The sequence below is a fragment of the Oncorhynchus kisutch genome, linkage group LG16, assembly GCF_002021735.2.
Source record: "Oncorhynchus kisutch isolate 150728-3 linkage group LG16, Okis_V2, whole genome shotgun sequence".
Classification (NCBI taxonomy): Eukaryota; Metazoa; Chordata; class Actinopteri; order Salmoniformes; family Salmonidae; genus Oncorhynchus; species Oncorhynchus kisutch.
Window position 1 is genome coordinate 38,743,868 of NC_034189.2, and position 17,113 is coordinate 38,760,980.

The 17,113-nt window shown below is 44.0% G+C and overlaps 1 protein-coding gene across 6 annotated transcripts; it reads right to left on the minus strand.

The window, feature by feature from the left end:
- Positions 1-826: 826 nt before the first annotated feature.
- Positions 827-16,410, minus strand: kynu (kynureninase). Of its 6 annotated transcripts, XM_020482643.2 has the most exons (14): positions 16,142-16,389; positions 15,734-15,904; positions 10,798-10,918; positions 10,498-10,580; positions 9,834-9,895; positions 9,658-9,729; positions 9,240-9,314; positions 8,947-9,093; positions 4,531-4,629; positions 4,178-4,251; positions 4,031-4,083; positions 3,677-3,762; positions 3,144-3,374; positions 827-1,222 (listed from the first exon to the last, which is right to left on the minus strand). In XM_020482643.2, exons 2-14 carry the CDS (start codon positions 15,900-15,902, stop codon positions 1,094-1,096), a joined length of 1,401 nt encoding a protein of 466 aa, XP_020338232.1. In that variant the 5' UTR covers positions 15,903-15,904; positions 16,142-16,389; the 3' UTR covers positions 827-1,093. The 6 variants fall into 6 exon arrangements, 1 of the variants encoding a protein (XP_020338232.1); XR_004203440.1 differs by adding an exon at positions 10,031-10,119 and having other exon boundaries at positions 3,677-4,251; positions 16,142-16,395; XR_004203442.1 differs by adding an exon at positions 10,031-10,119 and having other exon boundaries at positions 4,031-4,629; positions 16,142-16,395.
- Positions 16,411-17,113: the final 703 nt, after the last annotated feature.

Here is a 17,113-nt window from a genome sequence, read left to right on the forward strand (position 1 = left end):
TTCTACCACCTCTGTTCTATTGGCCCTCCCAACCCCACGGAACGGCAGCTCTGGTCTATTGGTCCTCCCACCCCCACGGAACGGCAGCTCTGGTCTATTGGCCCTCCCACCCCCACGGAACGGCAGCTCTGGTCTATTGGCCCTCCCACCCCCACGGAAGGGCAGCTATGGTCTATTGGCCCTCCCACCCCCACGGAAGGGCAGCTCTGGTCTATTGGCCCTCCCACCCCCACAGAAGGGCAGCTCTGGTCTATTGGCCCTCCCACCCCCACGGAAGGGCAGCTCTGGTCTATTGGCCCTCCCACCCCCACGGAACGGCAGCTCTGGTCTATTGGCCCTCCCACCCCCACGGAAGGGCAGCTATGGTCTATTGGCCCTCCCACCCCCACGGAAGGGCAGCTCTGGTCTATTGGCCCTCCCACCCCCACGGAACGGCATCTCTGGTCTATTGGCCCTCCCACCCCCACAGAAGGGCAGCTCTGGTCTATTGGCCCTCCCACCCCCACGGAAGGGCAGCTCTGGTCTATTGGCCCTCCCACCCCCACGGAACGGCAGCTCTGGTCTATTGGCCCTCCCACCCCCACGGAACGGCAGCTCTGGTCTATTGGCCCTCCCACCCCCACGGAAGGGCAGCTCTGGCTCAGCCCAGTCCAAGCTTTTCTCTGTCCCGGCATTTTAATTTGCATGTGAGTTGTAGTTTCACGTGTTAATTGTATTTTGATGTGTACTGTTGATCTACACAGAGCTCATCTGGAAAAGAGACCGTGGTCTCAGCATCGACTCCCTTTCAAAATAAAGGTACAAAATAAAAATGCAGAAGCTCATCTTGAATTGAGATTCACAGTAATTGACTATTTGCTTTTATTTGACATTGTATAGCAAAAAACTTGTCTCAATAAATTTTGAGTAGGAATACAATTCCAACCAATTTTGTTTTACTGAGTAGCCTAGGCAAAACATATTGCAATTCTTTGGGACAGTAGTTCAGAAGACCTGTCAGTGACTCCAGCACAGTCGATAAAAACATATTGTTTACATACAGCACTGTCAAAAATACTCTGAAAGGTGGGGTAACAATAAAAGACTGTTTCTATCATTGTTGTAGTTCTTTGCTGGCAGCCAAAGCTGATCCTAGAACAGTGATGAAGCGGTGCACGTCGCTAAAGGAGTTGTAGAGCGGCACCGGAGCGATGCGCAGAACGTTGGGTTCCCTCATGTCACACTTGAGATCGCATGGAGAGAACAGATCAAAACAGCAATAGTCAATTACAAAATATAGATTTGAATCTATGTCTGTATAATCATGCATAAAACATTTATACTGACTAAAAATATAAACACAACATGCAACAAATTCAAAGATTTTCCTGAGTTACAGTTCATAGAAGGAAATCAGTCAATTGAAATAAATTAAATTATACCCTAATCTATGGTTTTCACATGACTGGGCAGGGGCCCAATCATGGGTGGGCCTGGGAGGACATAGGCCCACCCACTGGGGAGCCAGGCCCACACACTGAGGAGCCAGGCCCAGCCAATCAGAATACATTTTACCCCACAAATGGGCTTTATTACAGACAGACGATCCTGCAGGGTAAAGAAGCTGCATATGGTGGTCCTGGGCTGGGGTGGTTACACGTGGTCTGCGGTTGTTTAATCAGCTTCTTGATATGCCACACCTGTCAGATGGATGGATTACCGTGGCAAAGGAGAAATGCTCACTAACAAGGATGTAAAAAAATTAGTGCACAAAATTAGTGTGTATGGGAACATTTCTGGGATCTTTTATTTCAGCTAGTGAAACACGGGACCAACACTTGACATGTTGCATTTATATTTTTTGTTCAGCATACATATTAAGAACGTGTGTTCTGTACCCAAATTAAATGTAAACCCACGTCTGGACTAAAAAACATGGTCAATGGATAAAAATAAAAAACTGAAATTGCATTTTATTTAAGAGAGCAAGTTTCAGTCCAGACTAGGCTTAATATGGGTTTGGGAAACTCAAAAAAAGAAAGATCCCTTGTTCAGGACCCTGTCTTTCAAAGATAATTCATAAAAATCCAAAAAAACTTCACAGATCTTCATTGTAAAGGGTTTAAACACTGTTTCCCATGCTTGTTCAATGAACCACAAACAATGAATGAACAGGCACTTGTGGAATTGTCGTGAATACACTGCAAGGCGGCACGAGGACTGCAGATGTGGCAAGGGCAATAAATTGCAATGTCCGTACTGTGAGAATGGTCGTTAAGACGGCGCTACAGGGAGACAGGATGGACAGCTGATAGTCCTCGCAGTGGCAGACCACGTGTAAAACACCTGCACAGGATCGGTTTATCTGAACATCACACCTGCGGGACAGGTACAGGATGGCAACAACAACTGCCTGAGTTACACCAGGAACACACAATCCCTCCATCAGTACTCAGACTGTCCGCAATAGGCTGAGAGAGGCTGGACTAAGGTCTGGGGAGGTCATGGTCTGGGGCGGTGTGTCACAGCATCATCGGACTGAGCTTGTTGTCATTGCAGGCAATCTCAACGCTGTGCGTTACAGGGAACACATCCTCCTCCCTCATGTGGTACCCTTCCTGCAGGCTCATCCTGACATGACCCTCCAGCATGACAATGCCACCAGCCATACTGCTCGTTCTGTGCGTGATTTCCTGCAAGACAGGAATGTCAGTGATCTGCCATGGCCAGCGAAGAGCCCGGATCTCAATCCCATTGAGCACGTCTGGGACCTGTTAGATCGGAGGGTGAGGGCTAGGGCTATTCCCCCAGAAATGTCAGGGAACTTGCAGGTGCCTTGGTGGAAGAGTGGGGTAACATCTTACAGCAAGAACCGGAAAATCTGGTGCAGTCCATGAGGAGGAGATGCACTATAGTACTTAATGCAGCTGGTGGCCACACCAGATACTGACTGTTACTTTTGACCCCCCCTTTGTTTAGGGACACATTATTCAATTTCTGTTAGTCACATGTCTGTGGAACTTGTTCAGTTTATGTCTCAGTTGTTGAATCCTGTTCTGTTCATACAAATATTTACACATGTTAAGTTTGCTGAAAATAAACGCAGTTGACAGTGAGAGGACTTTTCTTTTTTTGCTGAGTTTATTATATATGAAGCCACTCACAGCGACACCCCTCTTCTCCAGCTCCTGGAATATGGCTGCGATGGGGACAGAGAAAGAGAGGGAGAGTTGGCAGCCTCGTTCCTCAGGGTGGGAGGGAGTGATGATATGGACGTAGGGCTTGTGAGGCTGGGACTCGTCCTTGTTGTAGTAGTGCTGGATCAGACACTCCAAGTAACCCGTCAGAAGTCTGGACTTGTTCCTCAGAGCTGCCATACTGGTCATAGCAAAGACCTGGACGTATTGACAAAGATTGACAACTAATCAGTTATTGCCAGAGCTGGGCTCAATTCCATTTCAATTCAGAAAGTAAACCAAATTCCAATTCCAAATTCTCCTAATTGAAAAACACTGAAGAGAATTTGAATTTCACTGTACTTCCTGGATTGACTGGAATTGACCCCAATCCTGCTTATTATAACAGTTACAACCTTTTACAGGTCACTTTAAACTCCATGGTTAGAGAGATGAGCACGAACAAGTTCTAATATCTACTGTATGAAATAGATATGAAAAACCAAAATGATTCCAATCACCTCTAAACTAGCTTGCAGTGGACACACCAGCAGGATGGGTTGGTTTGATAGCCGAAAGCCACTTATACCAGGTAGTAGATCCATTTCTATGGTCAGAAAACAATGTAAGATGTTCAGAAAAAATGTAGGATGTTCGTGATGAACTCATTTGGGTTCTGGCTTGACAAACGGCGAAATGAACACAGTAGAACCTATTTTCTGTAATACCCAAAAATGACCACAAGATGTCAGTGTAAATCAAGCTTCTTGGGTATCTCTGCTTAGAGACCGACAGGGCCAACTCGAAGCAACATTCTGCAATGTGTCCCCAGTACAGGGACTAGAATGAGAACATGATCACAAACAGGTTGATACCATTATCCATGCGGAACCTTGTTTTCAAGTTATGTCCCCACCATCCCGTGAGCCTGAGAGAGAAAGTAACGAGCAGTTAAAACACACACCATAGTCAAACACGCAATAGGAACACAAATCTGAGCTGTACTGCACCGTCACACTCACGCAGGCTTGACTGTAAGTGCATTCTTCTCATGGATAAAAGCTCCAGCCAGACCACCAGCTCCAGAATTCACATACTACACGTGAATACAACAATAACTCTTACCAACACATTACATAGTTTGTCTGCCTATTTTCTACAATGTTGAAGACCAATGATAATCTACATTATTTGAAATGGACATCGATAACAACGGCAAGAAAATCATTGTTGGCAATATTAAGCTCGAACGAGTACATTGCCACCCCACATATTGTTGTCTTCCTGTGTCAGCAGGTGTTGGACAGGAAACAGAGTGAAGCCACTGTCAGCAGTTCATTTGCTTTGGTTTCGCCACACAAACCCCAATGCTGACCTTGTAGGAACACCAGCAGGCAAAGTCCACTCCCCAGTCATGCAGCTTCAGCTCTGCATTGCCCACTGCGTGTGCACAGTCGAAACCAACGTAGCAGCCCTGTGGGAAGAACAAAAACGCACCGTCATGCCAGATGCTAAGGGCAGCAGGCCGAAGCTGTGCAGTCAGGACACATCAGAGGCAGTTCATCAGTGTGAGTGTGTGTGTGTGTGTGTTTGTTTGCCTGCCTGTGTGTGTGTGTGTGTGTGTGTGTGTGTTAATTTGCGTGCGTGCATGTCTTTTTAAGACAAGCTTAATAAATTATTCATGTATTCCTAGTAGGGGTATTATTCTGAGGATCATTAGGACTGACTAAGTCTGGTTGTTTTGATTGCCCTGCTAAATGTGACAGAGAGGGAAGGCTCGTGTGTGTGTGTGTGTGTGTGTGTGTGTTTGGTTTGACATCTCCCGAGTGTCAACATTTAGTTCCTTGTCAACACACTGCTATTTATTTGACTTTGAATGTCATTCTCCGCATGTAGTGAATTGGAATGGGCATCATACACTTGCATGAGGCGAACGCAGACAAATCCGGCCGAACCAATCATGTCCAATTGTTACACATCCCTGACAACAGAGGACGCTGTTGGAGCAGCTGTTGTGTCTGACAAAATGCTTTTTTGATTTAAATAACATGCTTCATTAACTCATAAGCCAATGTTAACAATAACATTATACAATAGATAGAAGCATGATCAAATACGTTGACTATACACAATGGCTGTTATGCATTATAAACAGGGATTGAATTAGGAATACAGTGGAGCCCCTCTAACACTAATCCTAGGTTCATGTTCACTTCCTGGTTCTACTCTAACCCTCGGCCACAATTCAAAATTCATATCCACATCCCAGGTAAACCACAGCCACAGCCTTAACCACAACCCTAACCCTAGCTTCATATCCACATCCCTGTTCAACCCTAACTTCAACTTCAACCACAACCCTAACTTCATATCCACATCCCAGGTCAACCACAGCCACAGCCTTAACCACAACCCTAACCCTAGCTTCATATCCACATCCAAGGTCAACCACAGCCACAGCCTTAACCACAACCCTAACCCTAGCTTCATATCCACATCCCAGGTCAACCACAGCCACAGCCTTAACCACAACCCTAACCCTAGCTTCATATCCACATCCCAGGTCAACCACAGCCACAGCCTTAACCACAACCCTAACCCTAGCTTCATATCCACGTCCCTGTTGAACCCTAACTTCAACCACAACCCTAACCCTAGCTTCATGTCCACATCCCAGGCCAACCACAACCATAACCCCAACTTTGCATAAATCTAACCTCAACTATATAGCCATATGTTCAATCCTAACCCTAACCTTGGTTAATCCTATTATTTTCTTCAAATAATAATAATAACCACTTGTCTCAGCCTCCAGTATTTATGCTGCAGTAGTTTATGTGTCGGGGGGCTGGGGTCAGTTTGTTATATCTGGAGTACTTCTCCTGTCCTATTCGGTGTCCTGTGTGAATCTAAGTGTGCGTTCTCTAATTCTCTCCTTCTCTCTTTCTTTCTCTCTCTCGGAGGACCTGAGCCCTAGGACCATGCCCCAGGACTACCTGACATGATGACTCCTTGCTGTCCCCAGTCCACCTGGCCATGCTGCTGTTCCAGTTTCAACTGACCTGAGCCCTAGGACCATGCCCCAGGACTACCTGACATGATGACTCCTTGCTGTCCCCAGTCTACCTGGCCATGCTGCTGCTCCAGTTTCAACTTCCACCTGACTGTGCTGCTGCTCTAGTTTCAACTGTTCTGCCTTATTATTATTCGACCATGCTGGTCATTTATGAACATTGAACATCTTGGCCATGTTCTGTTATAATCTCCACCCGGCACAGCCAGAAGAGGACTGGCCACCCCACATAGCCTGGTTCCTCTCTAGGTTTCTTCCTAGGTATTGGCCTTTCTAGGGAGTTTTTCCTAGCCACCGTGCTTCTACACCTGCATTGCTTGCTGTTTGGGGTTTTAGGCTGGGTTTCTGTACAGCACTTTGAGATATCAGCTGATGTACGAAGGGCTATATAAATAAATTTGATTTGATTTGAAAACCTTAAAATTGTAATTAAAAAGTTTCTCCTTTTGACCCAAGGTGCAGGAGCCCGGTTCTAGACCCCAAGTTTTTTTTATTTGGCATTTATGATTATATAGATAACAGACAGAACAGGTCTGAGGGCAGAACACACACGGATCCCCCACCAAATCAGAGCCACCCTCCATGCTCTAACAGAGCCCCACCCCAAAACCAGACTTAAAGCAGACATGATATACAATGAGTAATTCTAATTTGGGTTGGTTTATGGAGGTAGCTGGGTGAAATTAGATGGGTCTTCTACAAAGGATAGGGAAGGTTGCCAGATATTATAAAATGTCATCGCAGATCCCCTAACGGAGTAGAGTTTTTTTTCTCTAGCTTGAGATGTTGCATAACTTTCTTTATCCAGTGGTTAAAAGCAGGAAGAAACCGATCCTTCCACTTAAATAGTATAAGACACCTAGCTAGAAAATAAGTAAATGCCAGCATGTTGCCCATAGAACTGTTTAGAGGGGCCTCCTGTGGTGCCACACCGAATAATGCAAAAAAAAGGCTCTATAAGGTTCTATAAGTCTAGAAAACGTCTAAAAAAAATGGATATCCAGAAATCTGTCAATTCCGGGCATGTCCAAAACGTGTAATAAAGTAGCAGGAGCCTGCTTACATCGGTCAAAAAGTGGTATCTATTTCTGGTCTAATCTTGGATAATTGTGCCTTTGACCAATGCAGCCTATTAACTATTTTAAATTGAATTACAGCATGTCTTCGATGTATCGATTAAACATGTATTATCTGAAGCATACTCTGCCAAGTTTCATCGGAAAGTTGTTCACCTAAATCCTCTTCCCATTGGTTCTAAAGAGAGCTCAGGGAATCCAGATTGTGCGAGTATAATAACGCATAGATCAAGCTTACTTTGATACAAGGGTTCACTATAAAAATAGAAACTAGAAGGAAAGTAGGCGGGTGCGACTCCAGCCCAATTTAACCACTGATTATAAACAAAGACTCATCCATTTCACTTCTTTGTCGCAATGTAGTGACAGTATCACAGTTTGGACACCAGAGGGCAGTGTTGGCCCTTGACTGTTTAAATTGAACCTTTATAAAACTCCATCAAGATAATGTTGGAGTACCCTCTAAGGAGTGGGATCATGAAATAGATTCAGCCGCGGGCTGATTTTTTCTTGAGCGGCCGGTCAGAGGCTGGAACATAATAACAAATAATTTGTAGACTACAATTTGACCGCCAGAAGCCCAAATAGAGATACAATTTGATTAAAACATTAAAGCAGACGGGCAGGTAGTGTTCTCCTGGCATCCACCAAACCCAGATTCGTCCGTCGGACTTCCAGATAGTCAAGCGTGATTCATCACTCCAGAGAACACGTTTTCACTGCTGCTGAGTCCAATGTCAGCGAGCTTTATACCACTCCAGCCGATTGTTGTTTCCACTTCACTATAAACGCACTTACAGTTAAACAAGCAGCTCTAGCATGGCAGAAATTTGACGAACTAGGCCTCCCGAGTGGAGCAGCGGGTTAAGGCACTGCATCACTACAGATTCGGGTTCGATAACGGGCTGTGTTGAGCGCCAGGAGACCCATGAGGCGGCGCACAATTGGCCCAGCTTCACCCGGGTTAGGGGAGGGTTTGGCCGGCCGGGATGTCTTTGTCCCATTGCGCTCTAGCGACTCCTGTGTCGGGCCGGGGGTAGTGCACGCTGACACGGTCGCCAGGTATGTGGTGTTTCCTCCAACACATTGGTGTGGCCGGCTTCCGGGTTAAGCGAGCAGTGTGTCAAGAAGCAGTGCGGCTTGGCGGGGTTGTGTTTCGGAGGACGCACGGCTCTCGACCTTCGCCTCTCCCGAGTCCATACGGGAGGTGCAGCGATGGGACAAGACTAACTACCAATTGGATCTCACTAAATTGGCGAGAAAAATAAGTTTAAAAAAAAAATGAAGGTGCCACGATGATAGTCATTGAGCACTTCAGTAAGGCCATTCTACTGCCAGTATGTGTCTATGGAGATTGCATGGCTCTGTGCTCGATTTTATACACATCAGCAACAGGTGTGGCTGAAACAGCCAAATCCACTAATGTGAAGGGGTGTACTGTCCACATACGTTTGTATATATAGTGGGGGTGGGCATTGTGGAACCCTGCTCTAAGGGGATTTGTAAAGTGTTTAGAAGTAGTTTATAGACAAACAATTCGTTCAAAAGTTGAAATAACATTTTCCCCCCCAAAAACAAAATGTTTGGGTCTCACTGCAGGCGAGAAAAAGACAGAGGATTGGTTCTAAAGTTGTCCTTTAACCTTCTTCTGCCCTGCTTTAGTGATGGCGGCCATATCAAAGAGCTGCCCGGTGTAGTACTGCACTCCACTGAACAGGACCACCGCAATGGAATCTCCCTCCTTTTCTATCGTGTCCAGAATGTCCTCAGTTCTCAGCACCTCCTCGCCCTGCCGGTTTTAAAAAACACAGCAGTTGATCAGGGTATATAAAATGTCACTTTTAATAACTGTTAATAAACAGGTGCAAATAAAAGTGATTATTTATGTCCTATTCCCCTAAAGGTGATTATAGAAAAAAATGAAGACTAGTTTACCGGTCTGGGTTTCATGAGCAGCATGCTCTGCTTAGGGTCGTAACCTTTCAACTGGATCTGAGATTCCACAGCATACTGAAGAAATTACACATGATGAACATGGTAAAAAAAAAAAAAAAAAGTGGGTCAATTTACCCCCACTCTTCTCCACCAACACAGAGACAACAGATAACATCTAGTGGGAATAACAACAGCGGACATTTCTATTACGACAGTGTAAATGACGAAGAGTAGTCTCTGCACACTTTAACAAGTAGATTACAACGGTCAAAACGGGTTCTTTTTAGGGCAAAAACATGAATTATGGTTGAAATGCAGTTGAAGAATGCAAATGCCTTTTGAACACAAAATGACCTGCAGTCATTACACCGACATCCTGTAGGTTGAAAACAAGTGCTGTGTCGTTGGAATGACTCACATGGTCTGAGGGGAAAGCCTTGTCCTCAAGAAGGATTTTGTGACGTTTTGCTGTAGGTTTGTAAAAAGACAGCTGTAAAGCAAATTTATAACATGTTGTTAATGTAAAGTCTCGGTATATAATGTATAGTGTATGTTTACGTTGGCAATTTGTTTAAAAGTTTGACGTTATCTTACCAACAGAATATGCAGATTAACTGTTAACCCGTTCATCAAGGCAACCTCCTCAGCTTTAGCCCCTGTTCGCACGCAAACACACACACACACACACACACACACACACACACACACACAAAGGTGATTTAATTCTCATTGCTCTGATATAACTTTCGAACACATTTTTACTTAATAGCATTTAAGCTATCACAACCTACATTTTCCAATGTGCATTTTCCACACAAAAAGGCATCTGAGGTGATTGCACAATGGCCTTCAGTTGTTTGGTTTGGTTGTACTTTGGACTCTGCAAAAGATGTCAGGGTCCAATTACCTTTTAAAACCAGTCACAGATAGGTCTCTCTGTCATACATTTTCAACAGCCGGACAGAACGATAATAATCAGAATTACCTGACAATTTAACCATGGATGTTATGAGAGCTGGAAATTACAGGCTTTTAACAGTGCTGTGTGAAAAAGGGAACAATGACGATATAGGGAACCGTGATGACTGTGTATTGAAACCCTTTGTTCGCACGTCAGTGTAAAAAGCCTGTAAAGGTGCCAACATGCATTGATAAATAGCCCCATCTCAGCCCGAGCTCATGTTCACTAATGTGATCATACAACGAACATAGAACGTTAGGTTAGATAATGCATTGAACATGTGTTATTGTAACTTACCAACCACATTAGCCATGAGTCCCTCTATATTGTTCTCCGCCCAGGCCCAAGGTCGAGAGCCTTGTACATGGCCATGAACCCCCCTACAAGACAGAATGCAATAAAACAATGCTCACAGCTACAAGGATAGGATACACATTTCACAGATAGGACAATAGCTTTTTAAAGAGAAAGGTTCAGGGGGGGGGGACATGTCATCCTCAAATGACCATTACTGTACTTGAAATAGTTGACTAAAACTTTAGCTGATTCAGTGTCATAAAGCGAACATTGGGGGGAAACGTTGAGGGAACGACTTACGTTTTAGCCCATTTATCCAGCTCCTCGTCGATGTACTTCTTGGCCATTTTGGGCTGGAGGCCAAGTGAGTTCCCCACAAAGTAAATGCATTCCTTGGTGCCATCCACAAGCGTAAGGTCAGCTAAGGGAACAATAACAGTGCATTAGCCCAATCGATCCACACATTTTCACGAAGAAGTTTCCCTGCATTGTTCAAATCACGGCCTACTTCTTGACCCCAGAAAGATGCTTTTGTTTTTGCGGTTGAAGAATGTCATTAAAATGATTCAACTTTCAAACACTTAGTTAGCTAAATGAAAGTGCTTAGTCATCTCCTTTTTTCAGCTCAACCCATATGTTGTGAGCATCTCGCTTCCAGCTATAAATCTTTTCTGACCTCATTGTACCCGACCAGGGAGGCCGTTTCCTCTCTGTATGTAGGATCTTGAAGACCTACATGTACAGTTGAAGTCGGAGGTTTTACAAGACCGTTTTAAAGTGTCCAAATCAATAACCAATATGCAGAAACGGTGTGATATATTGAAAATCTATGCATATAATGTACTATCTATACATAGTGCCATGATAAAGTATTTGCCACTTTTGATTTTCTCTATTGTTGCATATTTTTGATACTGAATGTTATCAGATCTTCAACTAAAACCTAAAATAAGATGAACATGAGTTTACAAATAAATTAAAATATACATTTTTTTTTAATTAACAAAGTTGTGCAACACCCAATTCCCTTGTGTGAAAAAGTAACTGCCCCCTTACACTCAATAACTACTCGCACTGACAAGTTGAAAACATGGCAGTTGATCAGGGAACATAAATGTCCATTTTAATAACTGTTAATAAAATATTTCTCAACACTCAATTTCACTCCAAAAAGTTTACTCAAGTTTTCCAAAAAAGCACCTGGATGATCATCAAGAATGTTCTATGGACAGATGAGTCAAAAGTAGAACTTTCTGGATGACACATTTCAGACATAAGGAAGTGGATGGCTGCAAACTTTCTACTTTTAAACTCGGACAAAACAGAGATGCTTGTTCTAGGTTCCAAGAAACAAAGAGATCTTCTGTTGAATCTGACAATTAATCTTAATGGTTGTACAGTCGTCTCAAATAAAACTGTGAAGGACCTCGGCATTACTCTGGACCCTGATCTCTCTTTTGAAGAACATATCAAGACCATTTCAAGGACAGCTTTTTTCCATCTACGTAACATTGCAAAAATCTGAAACTTTCTGTCCAAAAATGATGCAGAAAAATTAATCCATGCTTTTGTCACTTCTAGGTTAGACTACTGCAATGTTCTACTTTCCGGCTACCCGGATAAAGCACTAAATAAACTTCAGTTGGTGCTAAATACGGCTGCTAGAATCCTGACTAGAACCAAAAAAAATTATCATATTACTCCAGTGCTAGCCTCTCTACACTGGCTTCCTGTCAAAGCAAGGGCTGATTTCAAGGTTTTACTGCTAACCTACAAAGCATTACATGGGCTTGCTCCTACCTATCTCTCTGATTTGGTCCTGCTGTACATACCTACACGTACGCTGCGGTCACAAGACGCAGGCCTCCTAATTGTCCCTAGAATTTCTAAGCAAACAGCTGGAGGCAGGGCTTTCTCCTATAGAGCTCAATTTTTATGGAACGGTCTGCCTACCCATGTCAGAGACGCAAACTCGGTCTCAACCTTTAAGTCTTTACTGAAGACTCATCTCTTCAGTGGGTCATATGATTGAGTGTAGTCTGGCCCAGGAGTGGGAAGGTGAACGGAAAGGCTCTGGAGAAACGAACCGCCCTTGCTGTCTCTGCCTGGCCGGTTCCCCTCTTTCCACTGGGATTCTCTGCCTCTAACCCTATTACAGGGGCTGAGTCACTGGCTTACTGGGGCCCTCTCATGCCGTCCCTGGAAGGGGTGCGTCACCTGAGTGGGTTGATTCACTGATGTGGTCATCCTGTCTGGGTTGGCGCCCCCCCTTGGGTTGTGCTATGGCGGAGATCTTTGTGGGCTATACTCGGCCCTGTCTCAGGATGGTAAGTTGGTGGTTGAAGATATCCCTCTAGTGGTGTGGGGGCTGTGCTTTGGCAAAGTGGGTGGGGTTATATCCTTCCTGTTTGGCCCTGTCCGGGGGTGTCCTCGGATGGGGCCACAGTGTCTCCTGACCCCTCCTGTCTCAGCCTCCAGTATTTATGCTGCAGTAGTTTATGTGTCGGGGGGCTAGGGTCAGTGTGTTATATCTGGAGTACTTCTCCTGTCCTATTCGGTGTCCTATGTGAATCTAAGTGTGCGTTCTCTAATTCTCTCCTTCTCTCTCTCGGAGGACCTGAGCCCTAGGACCATGCCCCAGAATTACCTGACATGATGACTCCTTGCTGTCCCCAGTCCACCTGGCCGTGCTGCTGCTCCAGTTTCAACTGTTCTGCCTTCTTATTATTCGAACATGCTGATCATTTATGAACATTTGAACATCTTGGCCATGTTCTGTTTTAATCTCCACCCGGCACAGCCAGGAGAGGACTGGCCACCCCACATATGCGCTCTCTGATTCTCTCTTCTTTTTTTTCTCTCTCGGAGGACCTGAGCCCTAGGACCATGCCCCAGGACTACCTGACATGATGACTCCTTGCTCTCCCCAGTCCATCTGACTGTGCTGCTGCTCCAGTTTCAACTGTTCTGCCTTATTATTATACGACCATGCTGGTCATTTATGAACATTTGAACATCTTGGCCATGTTCTGTTATAATCTCCACCCGGCACAGCCAGAAGAGGACTGGCCACCCCACATAGCCTGGTTCCTCTCTAGGTTTCTTCCTAGGTTTTGGCCTTTCTAGGGAGTTTTTCCTAGCCACCGTGCTTCTACACCTGCATTGCTTGCTGTTTGGGGTTTTAGGCTGGGTTTCTGTACAGCACTTTGAGATATCAGCTGATGTACGAAGGGCTATATAAATACATTTGATTTGATGGGTCCCTTTATGCCTGATAAAAACCAAACACTGCATTCAACAGTAAGAACCTTATACCAAAGGTCAAGCATGGTGGTGGTAGTGTGGTGAATTGGGGATGCTTTGCTGTCTCAGGACCTCACTAGAAAAAAATATGAAAATGTTTGTAAAAAAACAAAAAAATTATTTACAAGCAAAACCAGTCAAGATGACAATTTGTTATTCACCTGTGGACTGTGCCTTAATCAAAGAACCATGAATTCTGTTCTGTATCAGAGAATTCTACAGGAGAATGTCAGGCCATCGGTCTGTAAGCTGAAGCTGAAGCACAGCTGGGTCATGCAGCAAGACAATGATCCAAAACACACAATAAAGTACGCATCAAAATGGCTAAAAAGCAACACATTTGAAGTTTTGGAATGGCCTAGTCAAAGTCCAGACCTTATCCCAATTGAGATGTTGTGGCAGGACTTGAAACAAGCAGTTCATGCTTGAAAACCCACAAATGTCGCTGAGTCAAAGCAGTTCTGCATGTAAGAGTGGGCCACTGTTGAAAATACCACAACTCCAAAAACATCACTGCTTAGAGGACAACCTACAGTACCAACAGCAACAGTGTTTTGGGGCTACCGAGTGGCACAGCGGTCTAAGGCACTGCATCTCAGTGCTAAGAGCCGTCACTACAGTCCCTGGTTCAAATCCAGGCTGTATAACATCCGGCCATGATTAGGAGTCCCATACGGCGGTGCACAATTGGCCCAGCATCGTCTAGGTTTGGCTGGGGTAGGCCATAATTGTAAATAACAATTTGTTCTTAACCGACTTGCCTAGATAAATAAAGATTAAATAAAATAAATCACTCCTATCGATTATAACATTTAAATTATTTGCACAAGAGGGGGAGATGAGGTTGCACATCCTGTTAAAACTAACACAGCTCAAAACCACACAGAACATGGGAATAATGTGTGCATCACTGGTTAGAGGACAATTTGTAGAAAACAGCTGGCTACATTTTGAAGTGTTGCATTTTGTTTCAAGTGGGTCTCCAACCTGGTAAGTGTAATGCAACACTTGTTTGTTAATCACTTCCATCGATACACTGAACTCAATAGAACAGGGGGCAAACGTTCAGGTTTAGCACTGTTTAAACTAACACGACTCAAAGGCCCCACGGAAAGTTGAATGACCTACACACGGTTGGTTAGACAATAACTTGTAGAAGTCTATGTTTTGCAATGGCGGATGTTGATTTTGGGAGGCTACCATCATGGAAAAGGAAACCAGCAAACAAAAAGATTTTTTCTGTTAGTTAACTTCAATGAATCACGACACACCATAGGATATATCAACAGTGACAACGGTTCGCAGCTATTTACGTGTTACTTTGACTGTCAAAACAGTGTATTGGTGTGTGGCCAGCGACGTTTACAGAGACCGCCCCGAATTGTCCGTGCAATTTGAGAAAATGATAGCTGCGTTTTTAATCATGCAACGCCCAGCCTGTATGACAAAATCAACAGTACATAACTAAAGATATTGATAGGTTATAAGCAATTGATTTTGTGTCATGTGTCACGCCAGCCCGTTGTAAAGTAGTGTAATATACATGAATTATATATGGCAAAATAATGAAATATCTTAATTCCGGATGACAGTAAATCAAGCAAACTCACAGATGCTTTCAATAATCACATACAGTATATATCTCACTAGTTTCAACATTTAAAGATGTTTTTAAAATGCTCCAATTCACAATTTAACCGGTTGCTCTAGAAAGTCCTCCCCATAGTGACTATACAGCAGACCATTCTTTCGACTAAATTGGGGCAAGCAAGGCTCATTGTAGCCAGAAAATCTCTGGCCACAAGTTAGTAAAGGTCAGAGGTTTTCCTACACATAAGATAATAGTAATATCATGCCACTCCACAGACTGCTATGGGGAGACGGAGAAGCAACTAGCCAGTGCATAAAAAGGCCTGCTTGCCATTTTACTTACAAGGAGGGAGTTCTGCAACTTTGGGTAATAGAAACTGTTCACGTAGATGCTTTAGTTCGTCGTGATTGTCCAGATATGTGGCTACTTCATTCGATGTCTGGCTGCATCCCAGCAGAGTAGAGACGCGCTCCAGAACCTTGCGCGGAGACATGGCGTCAAATGGGTCCATTACTGAAGTTGAAAAAAGGAAAATGATTTCGAGTAATATGCAATTTACAAATAGTTATCAAACAAAGCTAGTCCTTCAGTATGTATACTATCTACACAGGCTATATACCCACCTCAAATGTTTTGACAGGTTGGCTAAAATTAAATTTATGCACAAAACAACTGCCTGCATTCCAAAGCTCAATATATTCTATTATGACAATTCAACGTGTAGAAACAATTAAATAATTAGGTAATTACCAGATAATGCAAGTATTTCCAATTTCAGTTGAATATATCACAGTCTCTTTCACCAGTTTGAGAGTTATTCGGACACATTCACGAGTGCTCTTTCACCCCTCTGTTAATTCCCGCAGTTAGCTAATAATTGACCTCAGAGATAAACTCACTGGCGAGGTATTATCGATACTGTAAACAACACCTATGTCCAAAATGGGCGAAGAAGTGGCACTATGTAAACCTACTTCCTTCATAGACTGTCATGTGTTGCTTTTCAGGACAGCCTATTATTTCCTTCGATTGTGCGGATGTACGTGATGAGCATAGGGCATTGAGGCAGGAAGAACACCGTTGCATGTATCTAATTGGTTGACAGACCTCTAATCGGCATGTTGCGCGAAAAGTTCTCAAACTTTTCTCCTGGACAGGGCTCAGAATAACTCGCAGTAGAGGACACAGGGGTAGACTGCCCATCTGGCATTTCTGGCAAATGCCAGAAGGGCCGGTCCTTTTTTGCCTAGTGGGAAAAATGCAAAATTTGCATTATCTGGCTGATAATGGGGGCCCCGAGGAAGAAAAACATGGTTGTTGTGGGGTCCTCAAGGGTGAAAATAATGGGCCAGTGTGTTAGAAATCCCAGAGCCAATTTCTATTCCCAGTCCGCCCCATGCGAGGACATCAAAAACGTTCAAATTGTAGTTTGAGGTGAAGCTCATGTAACAGGGTTATATTGGTGATTCCCCTTGCCACTTTATTGTTAAGCCAATGGGTTTTTGGTTTGAGTTTGTCTTGCCTTCACCTACTCAACATGGCATCTTATTGGCTGGTTTGCGTAGCTTGCTTACGAGGGGGGATGTTCCAGTTAGAATCGTCCCAGTGAACAAGCACCAAACCAGCGGTAAGTTGTTGGTTGCAAAGCACTGAACATCAAAAGTGATTTTTATACTCTCAAGTGATGATTTAAATGTACAATTTATATCAAATTGTTTGTAA